The sequence below is a fragment of the Perognathus longimembris genome, chromosome 3, assembly GCF_023159225.1.
Source record: "Perognathus longimembris pacificus isolate PPM17 chromosome 3, ASM2315922v1, whole genome shotgun sequence".
NCBI classification, from domain to species: Eukaryota; Metazoa; Chordata; class Mammalia; order Rodentia; family Heteromyidae; genus Perognathus; species Perognathus longimembris.
Window position 1 is genome coordinate 93,485,486 of NC_063163.1, and position 18,943 is coordinate 93,504,428.

At 45.7% G+C, this 18,943-nt stretch overlaps 1 protein-coding gene across 1 annotated transcript; it reads right to left on the reverse strand.

Moving 5' to 3' along the window:
• Positions 1-1,152: 1,152 nt before the first annotated feature.
• LOC125347754 (immunoglobulin omega chain-like) lies at positions 1,153-18,650 on the reverse strand. The gene is made up of 4 exons (XM_048340723.1): positions 18,605-18,650; positions 18,181-18,511; positions 3,548-3,582; positions 1,153-1,472 (listed from the first exon to the last, which is right to left on the reverse strand). Exons 1-4 carry the CDS (start codon positions 18,648-18,650, stop codon positions 1,153-1,155), a joined length of 732 nt encoding a protein of 243 aa, XP_048196680.1.
• Between the last annotated feature and the right edge of the window lie 293 nt (positions 18,651-18,943).

Genomic DNA, 18,943 nt, shown 5'->3' on the forward strand with positions numbered 1-18,943 from the left:
CTGCTTGTCTGATGTGATTTAAAAAAGCTGCTTTGAAAGACGCAAAGAAAGGTTTTCTGCTCATGTTATATATGTTTCCTAATAGGTTTATTGGGCTTGGAGGGGCTTAGTTTTTTGAGTTCTCTGTAGATGACCGATATCAGGCCTTTGTCTGTTGCTGTGCTGGTAAATATCCTTTCCCATATCGTTGGCTGTCTTTCTATTTTGGTGGCTATGACCTTAGCTGTGCAGAAACTTTTTAATTTGTAGTAGTCCCATTTGTCGAGTCTTTCCCCTATTTGTTATGCCCCTGGGACTATATTCAGGAAGTTCCTTCCAGTGCCTATAAGTTCTAGTGTCTTTCCTACTCTGTCCTTCAGTAGTTTCAAGGATTCAGGTCTGATATTGAGGTCCTTGATCCATTTTGAGTTGATCTTGGTGCATGGTGATAGGCTTGGGTCTACTTTGAGTTTTCTGCATATGGCTGCCCAGTTCTCCCAGCACCAGTAGTTGAAGAGGCTATGTTTATTCCATTGTATGTCTTTAGCTCCTTTGTCGAATATCAGTTGGCTGTAAGAGTGCGGTTTTATTTCTGGGTCTTCAGTTCTAATCCATTGGTCTTCCGATCTGTTTTTATACCAATACCATGCTGTTTTTGTTATGATGGCCTTGTAGTAGAGTCTCCCAAGCATTCTTTTTTTTTTTTGGCCAGTCCTGGGGCTTGGACTCAGGGCCTGAGCACTGTCCCTGGCTTCTTTTTATTCAAGGCTACCACTCTGCCACTTGAGCCACAGCGCCACTTCTGGCCATTTTCTGTATATGTGGTGCTGGGGAATCGAACCCAGGGCCTCATGTATATGAGGCAGGTACTCTTGCCACTAGGCCATATCCCCAGCCCTCCCAAGCATTCTTAAGAGATCAGAGTTGAGTCTGGCTGGGTGCTGGTGGCTCATGCCTGTATTCCTTGCTACTCAGAAGGCTAAGATCTGAGGACCATGGTTCAAAGCCAGCCCCACTACCAACAGATAAAAATAATGAGGTAGAGCAAGATCTGTCCTTTTTTAAAAAAAAATGAAACCATTTATTGGGTAGAAGTAGGACTAGAAATACAAAGAGGAGATGCCATGCTGAATCCTTCAGCTTCACCCCTTCAAGGGTTTGAGATTCTTCAGCCTAGGAACACTCTACATGGGACACACTCTTCTCCACAGTGCTCCCTTCATGCGTGACATGGCAAGTATACCTGCTCCCAGATCTCCACCTGTCAGGTGTCAGGGTCAGGTAGCTACTGGCCATGTACTTGTTGTTGCTTTGTTTGGAGGGCTGGGTGGTCTCCACACCCTCGGTGACAAGGATGTCATCTGCCTTCCAAGCCACCAACACAGTGCCCGGGTAAAAGTCATTCATCAGACAGGCCAGGGTGGCCTTGTTGGCCCGTAGTTCCTCAGAGGATGGTGGAAACAGCGTGACCAAGGGGGAAGCCTTGGGCTGACCTATATAGAAGAAGAGAGGCTGAGCGTAGTTATAAGAGAGCCAGGAACTGGGCACTAGTAACTCATGCCTGAAATTCTAGCTTCTCAGGATGCTGAGATATGAAGATCGCACTTCAAACCCAACCCAGGGGCTGGGAATATGGCCTAGTGGTAGAGTGCCTGCCTCATATACATGAAGCCCTGGGTTTGATTCCTCAGCACCACATAGAAAAAAGCCGGAAGTGGTGCTGTGGCTCAAGTGGCAGAGTGCTGGACTTGAGCAAAAAGAAGCCAGGGCGTTCAAGCCCCAGGACTGGCAAAAAACAAAACCAAATAAAGCCAACCCAGGCAGGCAAGTCTGGGTGGCTCTTATCTCCAATGAACCATTGAAGAAAACTAAAGTGGCACTGTGGCTCAAGACAGTCCTAGACCTTCCTAGAATCCCTCGCTAAGCTCACCCCAGAGACCTAGCCTACTCTCATCTCTGACAGCCTCAGTTTCCCCAATATCACTAGGGCTACTAATGCTGCTTCCTCCCTGATCTCTGGAGTCTGAGTTTACAATCTGGCCCTGACCTTCTAAGCACAAATTTAGATCCCACCTGAATTCATTCTTCCAGTGTTCAGAGCCTTCTCTGACAATCAGGGGTTTCTACTCAGCAGGAAGATACTGGTGAGTGTGGGAATACCTTGAATCTGTGCTCTTGGTATAGGAAATTCGACCCCATCTTCTTAGCTCTCCTGGTGAGTCATGAGTTCCACCCAGAACCCTCTAAGGTTATTCTGTCCCCCCAAGTCCCATTGGCCTTATCACAAGACTCTGCCTTGGCTATGCTTACCTCATTGGATCCTGAGTATTGAGGATTCCTTTCTTTGGTTTGTTTTTTGGCTGTGGGGCTTGAACTCAGGGCCCGGCCACTATCCCTGAGCTCTTTTCCTCAAGGCTAGTGCTCTACCACTTTGAGCCACATTGCTGGTGGTTAATTGGAGATGAGAGTCTCTCAGACTTGCCTAGGCTAGCTTTGAACTGCAATTCTCAGATCTCAGCCTCAGGATTTCAGGCGAGAGCCACCAGGGCCTGATTTTACTTTTTGATTTTACTTGGACACCACCTGAACACCACACCCATTTGCAACCTCATTCCTCCATTCCTAAATCTAACGTTCCTGAGGAGGATGTGGGAAGCTGAGGAACAGACAAGTGAGCCACAGAGCCCCATCATTCAGGGGCAAATGAGTGGCCATCCTCAGAAGGCCAGACTCTTGATTACTTGGCCCAGTTGGAGTTGTCCATATTCCTGTGTCCTCAGGGCCCAAGAGATTATCAAAGAGCTGTAGCCTAGACTGAGCCAGATCCTTCTTCTCTGCTGGTCTCCACTTGGAATGAACATTTGAGTCTCCTGAGGTGGAAGTGATAGTGTCAACAATGTCTCTGTGCCTCCTTTGTGACCTTCCCAGCCTAGATGGACATCTGGCCCCTCAGTTCAGATTCTGGGGCTTATGGACTGCCTCTAAGGCTTAGTCCTAACTCATCAAACCAGCTCATGCCTCATAGGGAAAAAGCCTTGATCCTTGGCCAACCTTCAGCCTGGGCTCCTGGGACCAGGCTAGGTACAAGCACAGGAATCTGCGGGTAGTTTTCTTGCAGGTAAGGACCTTCCTGTAGATTACCAAAGACCACCCACCTCCCTCAGACTAAATAACAAAGAAAAGTAAAAGGTCAGTAAAAGGCTGACAGAGGGGAAGAAGCCCTCCAGAGAGAGAGAGAGAGAGAGAGAGAGAGAGAGAGAGAGAGAGAGAGAGAACAGGTCAGGCTCACACCTGTAATCCTAGCTACTCAGGAGGCTGAGATCTGAGGATAGCGGTTCAAAGTCAACCCCAGGCAGGAAAGTCCAAGAGACTCTCCTGTCCAATTAGCCACCAGAAAACCAGAAGTAGTGCTTTGGCCCAAAGTGGTACAGTGCTAGCTAGCCTTGAGCAAAAAAGCTTAGGGACAATGTCCAGGCCCTGAGTTCAAGCCCCACGACCAACAAAAATAAAAAGAGAGAAAAACAGAAGTGGGAGGTACAGGCTGGGAAAGACCATGAGAGACACTTACCTAGGACAGTTAGCTGGGTTCCACTGCCAAAAACATGCTCTGGTGGCTGCGGTTTAGACCAAAATCCATGAGTCCAGCACCTAGAGCCTGCCCCTGGTGGCCTAGGATGGAGTGAGAACCTGCTGAACATAGGCACAAAGCTGTGGTGGGTGCACTGTGTCCTTGGTGGACGGTAGGTGGGCAGAGAGCCTCCCAAAAGTCTGTTCTCTGGTAGCAGGCAAGCCCCACCACTATGCCTCTCCCTTCCCATTTCTGCCATCTCTGATGGCAACATTGGGAATGGAAGATGCTCAGAGAATCTCTGAGTGTCTTCTCAGGTGGATGTGAGGTATCAGGGAGTCCTGAGCAGGCTCATTTTAGGGCTTCTGAGTGTCCTCCTCAATGTTTTCCATGGTCCAGACAGACCAACTTCCTCCATGGCCCCAGGAAGATTAGATCAAGACTTAAGGTGCTCCTATATAGAGACTCTTCTATATTTGTTTCTATGCAAGGAGATGCAGTTCAGTCCCACAGCATTCATGAGACCTTCGCTGATCTTTCAGACCACTATCTATTGTTCCATCTATCGGCCATTCATTGAATGTCCATCTGCTTGTCCATCTACCTATATAAGCACTATTTCTTCATCCAGCTACTCATCCATCCACCTATGTATCATTCATTCATGTGTCCACTCATCTGTGTCCATTTGCCCACACACTATCCATCTGAATTTACCTATTCATCTGCCCATTCATCCACCTGTCCATCCATGCATTATTCTTGTATACAGGAGGCATTCTTTCTCATGCTTAGGACATTTCAGGGTCCCTTTAGCTTTTATCTTTGTCTCCCTCTAACTCCTCTCAAGTCAGGTACCACAAACCTCTCATCATGGTCAATCCAAGCTCCCTCCTCACTTTTTGTTGTACTTGATATCTCTGTACTTGATGCAATATTAAGTCCACTCTTCTTCCCAGTGGTTCTCTTCTCCCAGGTATCTCAGAGCACTCACACTCCTTTTCTCCTTGGCCCATGCCTGGCTGCTGGCCCCCGGACCTCCCCTGGATCCTCTTTCCTTATCATCTTCCCACAGCATTCGTTCCCATGACTTGACCATATGGTGAGGCACCATTCTATTCCCACTGAAAAGTTTCCCCTCAGCTCCACCTAAATTGCCTAGTGACTACCAACAGCTGGTTGTCCAATAGGAAATTTAAATTTAATATCTATATGAGATTAGCCCCCTTGCCTCCAACCCAGCTCTGTCTTCATCACAACACTGGCCATGAGTATTCTTGCTCACTTCCAAGCTGGAAACAGAGATTGTGGACTTCAGTCATTGTCCCTCCCACACTGAAACAACATCACTGTCACTGCTATCTGCATCTAAATAACCATTGACATTGATCAAGATGCATTTGACTTAGGAACTGATTTGTTGCCTTGAAACCCCTTTGTACAACTATTTAAAGATAATTTTTAATGAGAAAAAAAGAACATATAAAGCAACTTCTACCCCTAAGTCCTTATCCAATTGGAATGAAAAGCGACGTTCAAACAAAAGTTTGTATGAAAATGTTTATAACAGCCTTATTCATCTTTATCCCAAACTAGAAACAACTCAAGTATCCCTCAGCTGACGAATGACCAAATGCATGATGAAACCCATAAATGAAATCCTAAGCCAGGCGCAAGTGGCTCATGCCTATAAACATTTCTACTCAGGAGGCTGAGGTCTAAGGATTACTTCCAAACCAGCCTGGGCAGAAAAGTCACCATAAGTCTCTTACCTCCAATTGACCATTTTGAGCTGTGGCTCAAAGTGGTAGAGTGCTAATCTTGAGCAAAATCGCTCAGGGACAGAGCCCAGGCCCTGAGCTCAAGCCGCACAGATGATAAAAATATTTATAAAAGCCAATGCCCAGAGGTCACACACTATTGTGGACTATGGAGTGATCAGTAGTGAACACACACTCAGCTGGTGCAACGCCCCAGGTTCAAGCCTCAGCACCACAACACCCCCCCCCCAAATATTGTAGTACATCCTTGAAATGACACAAGTATAGAAATTAAGTCCAAATGACTAGTTGCCAAGGTGTAAGGATGGTTTGGGGGAGACAGGGAAGTGTATTTGAATCTATTTTTAAAGTCTATCATTGCAGTCCACACAAAGTTTAATATTCCATACCAAGGATGTCCCAGAGTTTGTTTTCCCCCTATTGTTATATATTTCTGGTTGTTCCTACTTTTTAAACCTGGCCTTCGAATCTGACCTCAAGAATTGGTGGCACCAGTTGAGTGCTAATTTCTCCAAAACATAAATCCTGTTCGGTGAATGTCTTCTTTCAGTCTCCAGTAGAGAAATGAGCATAAAAATAATAACTATAAAAATAATAACTATGAAAATAATAGCCCTTGCCTAGCATGCCTGAAGCCTTGGGTTCAATTCCTCAGTGCCACATAAACAGAAAAAGCCAAAAGTGGTGCTGTGGCTCAAGTGGTAGAGTGCTAGCCTTGAGCAAAAGAAAGCCAGGGACAATGTTCAGGCCCTGAGTTCAAGCCCCAGGACTGGCTAATGGTAATAATAACAATAATAATCCCCAAAAAATATTTTTAAATTAGTAAATAAGTCCCACTTCAAGAAAACCTCAGGACAAAAGCCAGATCCTGGTGGTTCATCAGGATTACAGGTGTGAGCTTACTACTACTGGACTTCTCTGTCTATTGTTCCTCAAATGGGCCACAGAGTTGTTCCCGTAACTGGATATTGCTGTGGGTCAGACCCACCCTCTCATCACCTCCAGGCCTAACCTCAGTAGAAGTTAAGAAACAAATCAATGGGGCTGGGAATATGGCCTAGTGGCAAGAGTGCTTGCCTCCTACACATGAAGCTCTCAGTTCGATTCCCCAGCACCACATATACAGAAAACGGCCAGAAGGGTCACTGTGGCTCAGGTGGCAGAGTGCTAGCCTTGAGCAGGAAGAAGCCAGGGAAGGTGCTCAGGCCCTGAGTCCAAGGCCCAGGACTGGCCAAAAAAAAAAAAAAAGAAAAGAAACAAATCAATGAGGATGCATCTTTGAGGAAGACACAGCCAACCCTTCTATCCAGAATCATTTTGTTTAAAATATAAACTCCACTGATAAAATCATAGCATTTTCTTAAGTGTTCATCAAAAAAAGCCAGGGCCAAGCTGGGTACCAGTGATTCACTCCTGTGATCATAGAAACTTAGGAGGCTGAAATAGACAGAATCACAGTTCAAGACCAGCCAACCTCACAAGACTCCGTCCCACAGATTCTTTTTTTTTTTTTTTTGAGATACCATGATTTGAACTCAGGACTTCAGGCTTGCAAGACAGGCACTCTACTGCAGAGACATACCTCTATCAGCCCTTTCCTGCACATTTTTTTTTAAGATAGAGTCTTGTCTTTGCCTGAGTATAGATCTGTACCACAGTCTGCCTATATTAGGCCTCCTGTTGTAGATAGGAAAATAGCTATACGCCACTGTGTCCAGCTCTGCATTGCGAAGGGACTTCACAACACTTTGTGTCCAGGTTAGCCTTTAAATGCAATCTTCTCCATCTCAACATCTCAGATAGCTGGGCATTAGCTACTAGTAGCCAGCTTTGAGACCCCGTCTGAACACATTGCTGGGTATGGTCATGTGCACCTTTCATCCTAGCTACTACAGAAAACCTAAAATAGGCATATTGCAGGTCCAGGTGCATGCCTAGGCAAGAAGTGAGACCTTATCTTAAAAAACAACCAGCACAGAAAAGGCCTGGAAACATGGGTCAGTGGTAGAGCACCTACCTTGCAAGTACAGGTCCTGAGTTGAAACCTAGAACCATTAAAAATCCAAGGCAGGCCCTTGCTTCCCCCTCTCCTATTGCCCTTCTCCCACAAGCTTCTCCTCATATCTGTCAAACTCTGCCTGAGTCACCCCAATGCACCCCTGGAGCCTCTCTAGCTCTGGATTCATGTCCCACCCCACCTACTTAAGTCTAGTCATATCCTTTTTCCCTAAGAACACACGGGTAAAATCTGACCCTCTGGGGTGCATCATCTCTTGCCACCACCTTGATCCCAGGGCCCAGTGCCCTGACCACCAAGCCTTCTTGAGAGTTCTGAACCTGCAGTATCCCTGTCCAGGCAGATTTCTTAGACTTTACGTGGAATGTGACTGTCAGGTTAGCCTCTCTCCTCTTCCTGGGGTGTTGGTTTGGTCTAAGTCTTGTGTCTTTGGGAGGTCAGCTTCCCCAGAGACCTCTATTCTGGTGGAACCTCCTCGCCCAGAAACCCAACAAGCACAGGTGCTGACCCAGCCTCCATGGTGGATCTGCTCCTGCATAGAATCTGAGGCCTTACTATGGTAACCCAACAATCCCCAGGTGGCTGTCGGGAGGCTATCCTTACGAATCAGAATGCCTCAAGGTAGTGGACTTGTCAGCTCTTACTGCCTTTGGAGATGGGGGACCTAGCGAGAGCTGGAGGACATGAAACTTGGGCCTTGAGGTCTGTGTCCATGAGCTATATGGCCTGGGTGTTATTACTCCAGTCTGTAAACCGGATGGCAGTTGAGCTTGCCTTGTATGACCAGTAAGAGGAAGAGTCTGCTCCTATAATGATGAACAGCTGTGCACCTGTAGCAGGCTTTCATGGCTTTGTCTTTGGACTTTCCACCAAATACAGAGAGGAGGAAATTACACTCACACCATCAGTGAAGCAGCTTACCTGGACAGCAATGGAGTCCCTATAGCCTGAAAGCTCTTTTCCAGGGCCTCCATTTCTGTACTTCCCAGGGACTAAAAACAGGTTTGTATACTCGCTTTAAGTTAGCTTTTTAGCTAATTTGAGGAGAGCCAGAAGACTCTGGAATCAAGACACACAATATTTCAATACAACACGCTCACACCTGTAATCCTTGCTACTCAGGAGGCTGAGATCTGAGGATGGCAGTTCAAAACCAACCTGAGGAGGAAAGTTTATGAGACTCTTATCTGCAATTAATCACCAGAAAACTAGAAGTGGCACTGTAGCTCAAGGTGGTAGAGCACTAATGTTGAGCAAAAGAACTCAGGGACAGCACCCAGGCCCTGAGTCCAAGCCTCACGACAGACAAATAATAATGATAAGAATGCATCTAGGGACTGGTGGTTTACATCTATAATCCTAGCTACTCAGCAGACTGAAATATAGAACATTAAGGTCTGAAGCCAGTCTGAGCAGAAAAGCCCACAAGATTCCAACTCTAATTAAACAGCAAAAAGAGACATGGCTCAAATAGTAGAACACCAACCCATGAGTAAAGAAAGCCAAGAGAGAGCATGCGACCTTGAGTCCCAATACCAATCCTAATATTAATAACAACGATAGTAAAGCAAACTTTCAATGATAATCAAAATAGAAGCACTTGAAGCCAGCAGTTTCCTAGGCTTTTCCTCTTAAGTTGTTCCTTCTCACCTCTCACCACCATTACTATCGTTCCCCTCAGTCACTCATTCCTGCCTTTAGTCCAGGAACCCCCAAATCTTCCCACAAGCCAGTCCTTTACCTGCCCCACAAGCTCCACAGACTGGACCAGCTACTTCTTGCCTGGGCACTAAGATCCGGGGCTCTATTCTGGGGTGCTGCTCTTCGGAATAGCAGACCCTGGGTGCCCAGGGCCAGACCCAGAAGCAACAGACCCAGAACAGTCCCACACTGCCACGAAACAGGGCCTGGGCCCTGAAGAATATGACCTGTCCCAGATTTCATCTTCCCGCAAGATCAAAGGTTTCTTGAGCTTCGCTGGCGATGTGGGCTTCCTGGAGAGAATGACCCTAGTCTTTGGGCTGACAGCTTTTCCAATCAAAATGAGACTGTGTGGAGCATGTTTGATCCCTGCCCCCCAAGCCCTGCCCCTCTGTGATCTCTATTATGCATAGAGATCTCTCCCAGAGGGACATTTGCTAACTGCCCTGCTGTGGCGGGATCTAAGTTCAACTGTCTCCTTCAACAGCTGCCTGCCTGGTGCTGCCCCTGGGGCTGTGTGGGGGACACACCTGACACACCCTCAGGCCCTGGTTTTCCAACCATACCTAGGGTCTGTGAAGCAGGCCTCTGGGTCCTGAAACAGAGGTCTCTGAGGACTTGAGTTTGGGGAAGGGCACAAGGAAGAGAGGGAAGAACTTTAGCCAGGAAGCAAGGTTCCAATCCCGAGATCATGATAAAACAATAAAAATGGTGTTTAATGCATCACATTCAGCATCTATCTCACTGATCTCAGATCCCATACATAGACATACATCCCCCAACGGTAAAATTGACAGACAATGACTCAGTGTGGTAACATGCCTTGGTCATCCCAAGGCAGGAAACTAAGCTAGCAAGACCGTGAATTTCTGGCCAGACTGAGCTACACTGTAAAACCCCATCTTAAAAGGGAAAGGAAAACAGGCACTGGTGGCTTGCACCTGTAATTCTAGCTACTCAGGAGGCTGAGATCTGAGGATCACAGTTCCAAGCCAGCCCAAATAAGAAAGTATGTGAGACTCTTACCTCCAATTAGCTACCAGAAAACTGGAAGTGGCACTGTGACTCAAACTGGTAGAGTGCTAGCCTTGAGCAAAAGAGCTCAGGGACAGCACCCAGACCCCGGTCACCACAGTTGACAAGAAAAAAAAAGTAAATAAGATAAAAATCATTCATGTTATACAACATGATGTTTTTCTGTACTGCAGGCATTGTGTAAGAACAACTTAATCTGTATTTTCCATCTCACTTATTTTTTTCTGGCGTGAGAATATTTAAAGCCTATTGTAGTAGCAGTTTTCAAGAACATTTGATCATCAACTACAAAGTCCACAGTATACCACAGAGATCTAGCACTCCTCACAGCTCTTACCCAGAGGCCAGTAACTTTCTCCCCAGTGGTGTGCAGATTCACAGGCTATCCCAGACATCCCTTTGTCTATCTAACCATGACCACAAGATACTGAAATAGACAGACTTCCTGTTATGCCAGGAAGATCACAAAGGCCATGATCAGCTCAGACCCCCACAGCCTGATGCAGCTATGCTAGGATTCCTGTGGGCCACACTGACTGAGGACCTAAGGATCAGACATTGTATTCTAGTCAAGCTCATGAAAAAGGGGCAGATGGGCAAGGCTCCAAGCATTAAGGGGTTTACATTCTCGTACATGCAGGACACACACACACACACACGCATACACGCACACACACATACACACGAGATCAAGTGGACACACGGTGGCAGCTCCGCAGCGAGTGAGGCAGATAGCCAGTGGGACCAGACTTGTAGCTGACCAGCTCTGTCCACCACTCTACCCATCAACATCACTGAGAAGAAGAGAAACCCAAACCATGGTCCACATGGCAGTAACTGACCACAGTAAAAACAGTTTAGCTTGGGAAAAATCAAAAGCACCATACCCAAAAGGAAGCCTCTGAAGAGTCAGCTGTGTTACACATGCTAAAGAAGACGGTCCTCCAGACTCAGACATTGAGCAGAGATCTCAAAAGGAGTTAATGTCAGGGTAGGGCACCAGGGGCTCATGCCTATAGTGCTAGATATTCAGGAGGCTGAGATCTGAGGATTACCATTCAAAGCCAGCTGGAGCAGGAAAGTCCATGAGACTCTTATCTCCAATAAGCCTAAAAAGCCAGAAGTAGAACTGTGGCTCAAGTGATAGAGTGCCAGCCTTGAACAACAACAAAATAAGCTAAGGACAACACCTAGGCCCTGAGTTCAGAGCACGTACACGCGCACGCACACACACACACACACACACACACACACACACACAGTGTATGTGTGTGTCTGTACAGAGAGAAAGTCAGAGAGATCTCATAAACCACTGTGACACACACACAGACATTGTATACATCTACAGGTGGGAGGGAGTTTGACTGTGTAGATCTCTCTCTTTGATGCCCACTTGCTAGTGTTTATATGTCATTTGTCTCCCGAAAGTTCAGGTACTAGAAGCGTGGTCCCTAGTGTAGTCACTTGGCCCTATCTGCAGGTCCTTTCTGTTTCTCTGCCATGCTATGAACACAATGCCAGCATCATGTTGCTTGGACTGTCCCATCATCAGCACCAAGACCCAAATCAAACCCCTTTCTTTGTAATGTTCTTAGCCTTGGGCCTCTTATTATAGCGCAGAAAACAAACAGACACTGTACCCTAGGAGATTCTCTCCCAGGTGCTGCCTTCAACCAGAATTCAACCTCCATTTTAAAGATAATATAAATAAACTGGATATAGTGGCTCATGTTTGTAATCATGGCTCTCTGGAGGCTGTGAGTGGAGGATCATGGTTTAAGGCCAACTCCAGCAGGAAAGTTCTTGAGAGACTTTCTCGATTGATAGGTGAGCACACTGGTACATGCCTGTTATCCCTAGGTATTTGGGAGGCTGAGATGGGAAGTATCACAGTTCCAGGCCTGCCTTACTTGGCAGAAGAGTCCACAAGGTTCCGTATCAAAGGAAGAAGCTGGGCATGGTGGTGTATGCCTGTCATCCTGTTAGACAGGAGCCTAAAATAAGTGCCTGCTGTCCTGGCACAGGTTCGTGCCAGCACAAAAGAAGGCATGGGGTGTGGCTCAGTGGTAACTGATTGCCTAGTATATAGGAGGCCCTGTGTTCAAACTTCAGCAGCTCCAAAAAGTATAAAATAAAATAAACAGCCTGAGAACATCAAGAGCAAAAAAAAAAATAAGACTTTGAGATGATCTCCCCATGCACTTATAACAAAGCCAAAGCCTGACAGTGACTTCTGAGCCCTTCAGGCTCATCTCTACCCTCTTCCTCCCTGCTCCACTTCTATCAGTCCAGTTCCTCATAGGACATTCACACAAGGCCCTCTGTATTTCTGCCTGAGATTAGAAATGCTGCAGACTCGGGAAAAATAAGATTCATTTGAAAGGGTATTAGAGGTAGAAAGAAGCATGCTATGGAGATGGGAGGTGTCTTAGGATTAATCAGAGGCCACCACAGAGAGAACAGAGCCATCAGCAAACTTGGAAATGAAAAATCATCTTCCACCAGGCACCAATGGCTCACACCTAGTTACTCAAGAGGCTGATGATCACAGTTCAAAGCCAGCCTGGGCAGGAAAGTCTATGAGACTCTTAGTTCCAATTAACAACCAGAAAACCCCAAGTGGAGCTGTGGCTCAAAGACTGTGCCCAACCTAGAGCAAAAATTGTCAGGGACAGTACCTGTAATGTCAAGGACAATAACTCCCTTATAATAAGGAGTAGAGTTTAATTCACACACTGAGCTTAATACCCACTGAATGCCCATCACTGTGATGACCAGAGAAATATAGATATAAATATGGATATACAGATATTCTGATAGCAGATAGCTAATAATCCATGGAAGATAAATGAAAGGTCACAAATAAGTACACCTTTTAAAAATTGTGAAAAGGGCTAGGTGCCAGAAGCTCACACCTGTAATTCCAGCTGCTCAGCTACTCTAGCTGAGATTTGAGGATTGCAGTCCAAAGCCAGCCTGAACAGGAAAGTCCATGTGACTCTTATCTCCAACCAATCACCAAATAGCAGGAAGTGGGCCTGTGGTTCCAGTGGTAGAGCAGAAAAGCTAAGAAACAGTGCCCAGGCCTTAAATTCAAGTTCCACTACTGGCATAGGAAAAAATTAATAAATTGTTAAAAGGGCTATAAAAGAAACACCAGAATGGAAAATAGCAAGGCACATGTGTTTCACATTCAGTGACTGGAAAAAAGTCTCTCCGGAGAAATGACATTTCAACTGAGACCCAAGAATAAGTTAGAAGGAGTTTATAAAGTGACGCTTCCTACCCTTTAAAGCACACAAGGGTTAAGCTCCAAATAGGATTTGATACAGTTAAGCTAAAGGAAGCCCTTCCAGGCTCTGGCATATAACCCTAGCTACTCAGGAGGCTGAGGCACAGAGGACTGTAGTTTAAAGCCAGCTTGGGCAGAAAAATTAGAGAAATTCCATCTCCAGATTAACTAGCAGGGGCTGGGAATGTGACTTAATGGTAGAGTGCTTGCCTAGCCTGCATGAAGCCCTGGGTTCGATTCCTTAGGACCACATAAACAGAAAAAGCTAGAAGTTCTGCTGTGGCTCAAGTGGTAGAGCGCAAGCCTTGGGCAAAACAAGCTCAGGGACAGTGACCAGGTCCTGAGTTCAAGTCCCGGGACTGGAAAAAAATAACCAGCAAAAAGCAAGGATGAAGGCCTGGTTCAAGTGGTAGGATACAACTGCTGGGCAAGAAAATGAAGCACAAGCAACAGAGGTCAAGCCCTAGAACCACCAAAAATAAAAATAAAAAAGATTGAATAAGAGGCCAAATTCATAGTTTTTCAGTTTATGAACCCCAAATGTCTAATGAAGACAGATTCATGTATTTCTAACTTGTTTTTGCAACTATCCTTTCTCTTTCCCATTTCATCCTCACCCATCTTTCTTGAAATTCTAGAGAAAACAATATATTCTGGGAAGTATCCTAATTTGAAGCATCTTTCCAGCATCACACTTTATTTAAAAATCATATTTTTTGGTCATGGGCATGAACTCCAGCCCTGGGTGCTGTCCCTGAGCTCTTTAGCTCAAGGCTAGTGCTCTATCACTTTGAGCCACAGCTCCACTGTGGTTTTCTAGTGGTTAATTGGAGATAAGAGTCTCACAGGGACTTTTCTGTCAGGGCTGGTTTTGAATCGCGATCCTCAGATCTCAGCCTCCTTAGTAGCAAAGATTACAGGAATGAGCCACCCGCATCCAGCTTTATATTTAATATTTAAAAGTATATTAATTTCCTTTGTACCATGTTGCTAACCATCAGAGACAGTTTTGGGTGATACTGGAGTTTGCACTCTGGATCTTGTGCTGAGCAGTGCTCTACCACTTGAGCCACACACACCCCAGCCTTTTTTGCTTTAATTATACTTTGGATCTTACATTTTTACCTGGGCAAGAATGGACTACATCATTCTATTTATACTTCCCATATATCTGGTATGACAGGCACATACCACCCTGCCAGATGATGGTGGAAATGAGGGTCTCATGAGCTTTTTGCCTGGCTAGCCTCAAACTATGATTCTTTCCATCTCAGCCCCCCACGTACCGGATTTACAAGTGTGAGCCACCATGCCCAACCCTTGAGAATGTCTTTTAATGAGTAAATGACTAAATACATACCATAGAATATTTATGAGACAATAAAAAGGAATGGAAGCCTGATACAGGTGACAACTGTGATAACTTTAAAGAAATTATGCTGAGTGGAAAATATCTCATACTGTATGATTTATTTTATTTACAGCATACCTTGAAATGACAAAACTATAAGGATGGAAAATAAACTAGTCCTTCTAAGAGTTGGAAATGAGAGGAAGAAAGGAAAGGATATGGCTATAAAATTCTGCCTTAGAATGGGAATGTGGCTTAATGGTAGAGTGCTTGCCTAGCATGCATGAAGCCCTGGGTTCCATTTCTCAGCACCACATAAACAAAAAAGGCCAGAAGTGGTGCTGTGGCTCAAGTGGTAGAGTGGTAGCCTTGAGTAAAAAGAAGCCAGGGACAACGCTCAGGCCCTGAGTCCAAGCCTCAGGACTGGGGGAAAGAAATCCTGCCTTGAAGTTGGGCATGGGTGTCTCACACCTGTAAAATCCTAGCTATTCAAGTTAAAATCCAAGAATCAAAGTTCAAAGCCAGTCCAGGTAGGAAAGGATGTGAGACTCTTATCACCAATAAACTACCAAAAAAGCTAAAAGTGGAGCTGTGATTCAAGTGGTAGAGTGGTAGCCTTGAGCACAAAAGCTCAACGACAGTGCCCAGGCTGTGCATTCAAACCCCAAAACTGGTACCAAGAAAGAAAAAAGCTAGCCCTGGCAGACAAATTCATAAGATACTTATCACCAAATGACAAACAAAAATCCGGAAGTTTAGGTATGGCTCAAATGATACTGTCAGCCTTGAGCAATAAAACCAAGAGGAGAAAGCCCTGAGTTCAAGCCCCAGTATTCACACACACACACACACACACACACACACACACACACACTTAATAGTCTTGTCCTAGTCCCCAAAAAAGGGAAAATTTGTAGTTGCAATGAATTTAAACACTCATGAGCTTGTAATTTTGACAAATTAAAGTTAAATGATATTGAATCCCTTATTATGCTAGTTGATACATAAAGGGGGGGATCAAATATTTATCATGACTTTATTATTCAACTAGTCCCTGTGGGTAAGGAGTTGTTGTAGGAGCTCACTGTATACCCAAGGCTGGCCTCAAACTCTTCATTCTCCTGCCTCAGCCTTAGTGCTGGGATTACAAGCATGGGTGAGTGGGAATTTTCCTTTCTTTCCTGCCTGGACTGGCTTGAACTTCCATCCTCAGGTCTCAGCCTCCTGAGTAGCTAGGATTACAGATGTGAGCCTCCAGTACCCAGATGAGGCAGAATTTTCTTTACAGGATTCTTCTGGCTAACACATGGAGACGGCATGTTGAAAAGATGCCCATTGTGTATTGGTTCCATACTGAACAAGTGGATTGAGCCATGGAAAGCCTACATCAAAAGAAGGTAACTTAGAATGACACACAGCTGTGACTTCACAGCTTCCCTGTGCTGAGTCCAAGTTCCCTTCCTACATGGACCCATCCTCAAGCTCATTTGACCAAATCATGTCACCGCCACACTGGGCCATCGGTATGCACAGAGAGCCCTTCTGTTTTACTCTGACACTCATATGCCAGTTCTAAGACCCTCAAGTCTTCTTCAGTGCTCCCCTGAGGATCTCAGTGCCTTCCTCAGAATGTTTGGTCCCTGATCTTTGGTTTCACACTGGCCATTTACAATGTGTCCAAGTTCATTGTTGAGTTTCTTTGTTTCTTTGTTGAGTTGAAAGTTCAGTCACACACATCTGTGCACAGATCAAATCTCTACACACACACACACACACACACACACACACACACACACACACACCTCATGACGTTCTACACAGGCTTGAACTCAGGGCCTGGCCACTGTCCTTGAGTTCTTTCATCAAGGCTAGTACTCTACCACTTAAGAGACACAGCACCACTTCCAATTTTTGAATGGTTAGTTGGAGATGAGTTTCACAGGGACTTTTCTGCCTGGGCTGGCTTCAAACCTCGATCCTCAGATCTCAGCCTCCTGAGTAGCTAGAATTATAGGTGTGAGCCACCAGCACCCGGATGTGCTGCATTTTTGTCGGAAGTCCTGGCTCCTAGGAGAGTGTTACACGATGCTGATCATCTGGAATGGCACCTTCCCTCCCAATGCTCCCCTATGTTTAAGGTTCAGGAATTTCCCTAACTCTTCCCTAATCACTAGCAAGCATCAGAAGGTGTGTGTTTGTGAGACAGCTGAGCAGGCAGAGACCGAGACAGACAAAGACAATGAAAGAATGTGGCCAGTCAGAAGCATGCCTGAGTTCCTTCTCTCCTGTTTTACGGAATCATAGCAGCCCCCACCATGTCACTGGATCCCAAGATAGCAGATTCTTTGGAATGGAAGAAGCCACTCAATGAGGCGTCTACTTATTCATTCATTTAATCAGCTTTCTTACTAACCTACTGTTTCATGGACACAAAACACACCCTGCCCACTGGGAATTTGTAGTCTTGCTAAATAACATTGCAGTTGTGTGATGGGTAGACAGGTACTAAATATGGCTAGGAAAAGACTGTACAGTGGAGGAAATGAGTAGCTACATGAAAAGGACAGAGAAGTTTTGCCCACGGAGGGAGGGTTTTCATCATTGTGGAGCCCTGAGCATGAACAAAACTTTGAAGCAACCTAGCAAATGAAGTGCTTGACCCATTGCAATTGGCTTATTGTGGCCACAGTGGCCATGAAGGGATATACAGAATCTAAGCCAGCTCCTAAAGGACTTCCCAATGAGGAGTCTAGATTTTATTCCTCCAGTTGGTGCTGGCTTTTCACAAGCCATAGGGAGCTTTGGATCACTTGTAATATGGCTAGTGTAAACAGAGTTGAGTCACAAATATAAAATATATACCACATGTCAAAGTCTGATTACCAAAAATACAGTATGAACAACCTCATAATGCCTTTTTATATTGACTTCTCACAGAAGTCATTCTAATGACACAAACATATCATTAAAAATCACCTATTGGTTGCCAGTGTGTCTCACGCCTGTAATCCTAGCTACTCAGGAAGCTAGTATCTGAGGATCAAGGTTTGAAGCTAGCCCAGGCAAGAAAGACCATGAGACTCTTACCTTCAGTTAGCCACCAGGAAACCAGAAGTGGCTCTGTGGTTCAAACTAGTAGTGCGCTAGCCTTGAGCAAAAGAGCTCAGGGACAGTGCCCAAGCCCTAAGTTCAAGTTCTATGAAAGACAAAAACAAAAACAAAAAATCTTCTCAAGACACAGCTTTAATTCTGCAATCTAATTTCCAACACAGTTTACAACAACACTATATGACAAAAGGTCAAGCACCCCATCTCCTCTGCCCTATGAATTCCCAAGTCTGACTCTCTACCCACATCAGCTTCTGCCTTTAGTCTAAGCTATGCATATCCTGGGCTGTCTGGAACCCTAAACCAGCATGCTCCTCCTTTTCATCCCTTCTCTCTCGCTCTATGTCCATCTGTTTTTTCAAGCTCTGAGTCCCTATAGCACAATAATGCATAGCCTCATCCTCAGGCTGTAGCTCTGAGATGCTCAGATAAGCCAGGTTGCTAGACACATCTTTGTATCCAGAGAAGCGAGATGGAGTTTGATGGCCCTGGTACTTGTCTGAGTGTGAGAAGTATCTCAGCAAGAACCGTGGTGGATGTCCCGGCCTCTGCTGGTACCAGTAGATGCTATAAACACTGATGTCATGGTCGCTGCTCAGGGCACAGGTGAGGTGGATTGTGGTGCCAAGGGAAGAAGAGGCAGTTGGCAGCTGATGCAGCATGAGCGGAGGATCACCACCTAGAAACACCAAAGCAAGGTCCCAGAGACAGAGTCAAAACAAGAAAAGAAGCAGGGGACTTTGGACCCCCCCTCCAAAGTTCCCTCACCGACCTGTGCAGTGGGCCAATAAAATGAGTAGGACAGGAGTCCAGGACATGGTATGGGACCTGCAGAGCTCTTCTGCCCACAGCCACTGCTCCTGTGGCCCTGGAGAAAGGGTAGCATTCTCTTTCCTGCTCTGAGAGCAGGGACCAATGCAGCCCTGGTTCCTGCTCACTGCACCCTGAACTTTCTTGGATTTGCAGCCTCAGTTGCAGAAACAGACTGGTGGTAGCTGTGTGTGTGTGTGTGTGTGTGTGTGGCCTTGTCCAGGGAGGTATTTGAGAAGGAAGCACCTGCTGGAAGCTTAGTGGTCACAGTCTAAGATTTGCTGGTAGGCTTTGGGTCCCC

Bases quoted from the DNA above. Each gene is read 5' to 3' on its own strand.
- LOC125347754 (XM_048340723.1), bottom strand. From the start codon at position 18,650: ATGTCCTGGACTCCTGTCCTACTCATTTTATTGGCCCACTGCACAG. The intron at 18,512-18,604 runs GTCGGTGAGGGA...TGGTGTTTCTAG, and splicing joins TTTATTGGCCCACTGCACAG to GTGGTGATCCTCCGCTCATG. The intron at 3,583-18,180 runs GGACATAGAGCG...GCCACCAGAGCA, and splicing joins CAGAGCTTGAAAAAACAGAT to TGTTTTTGGCAGTGGAACCC.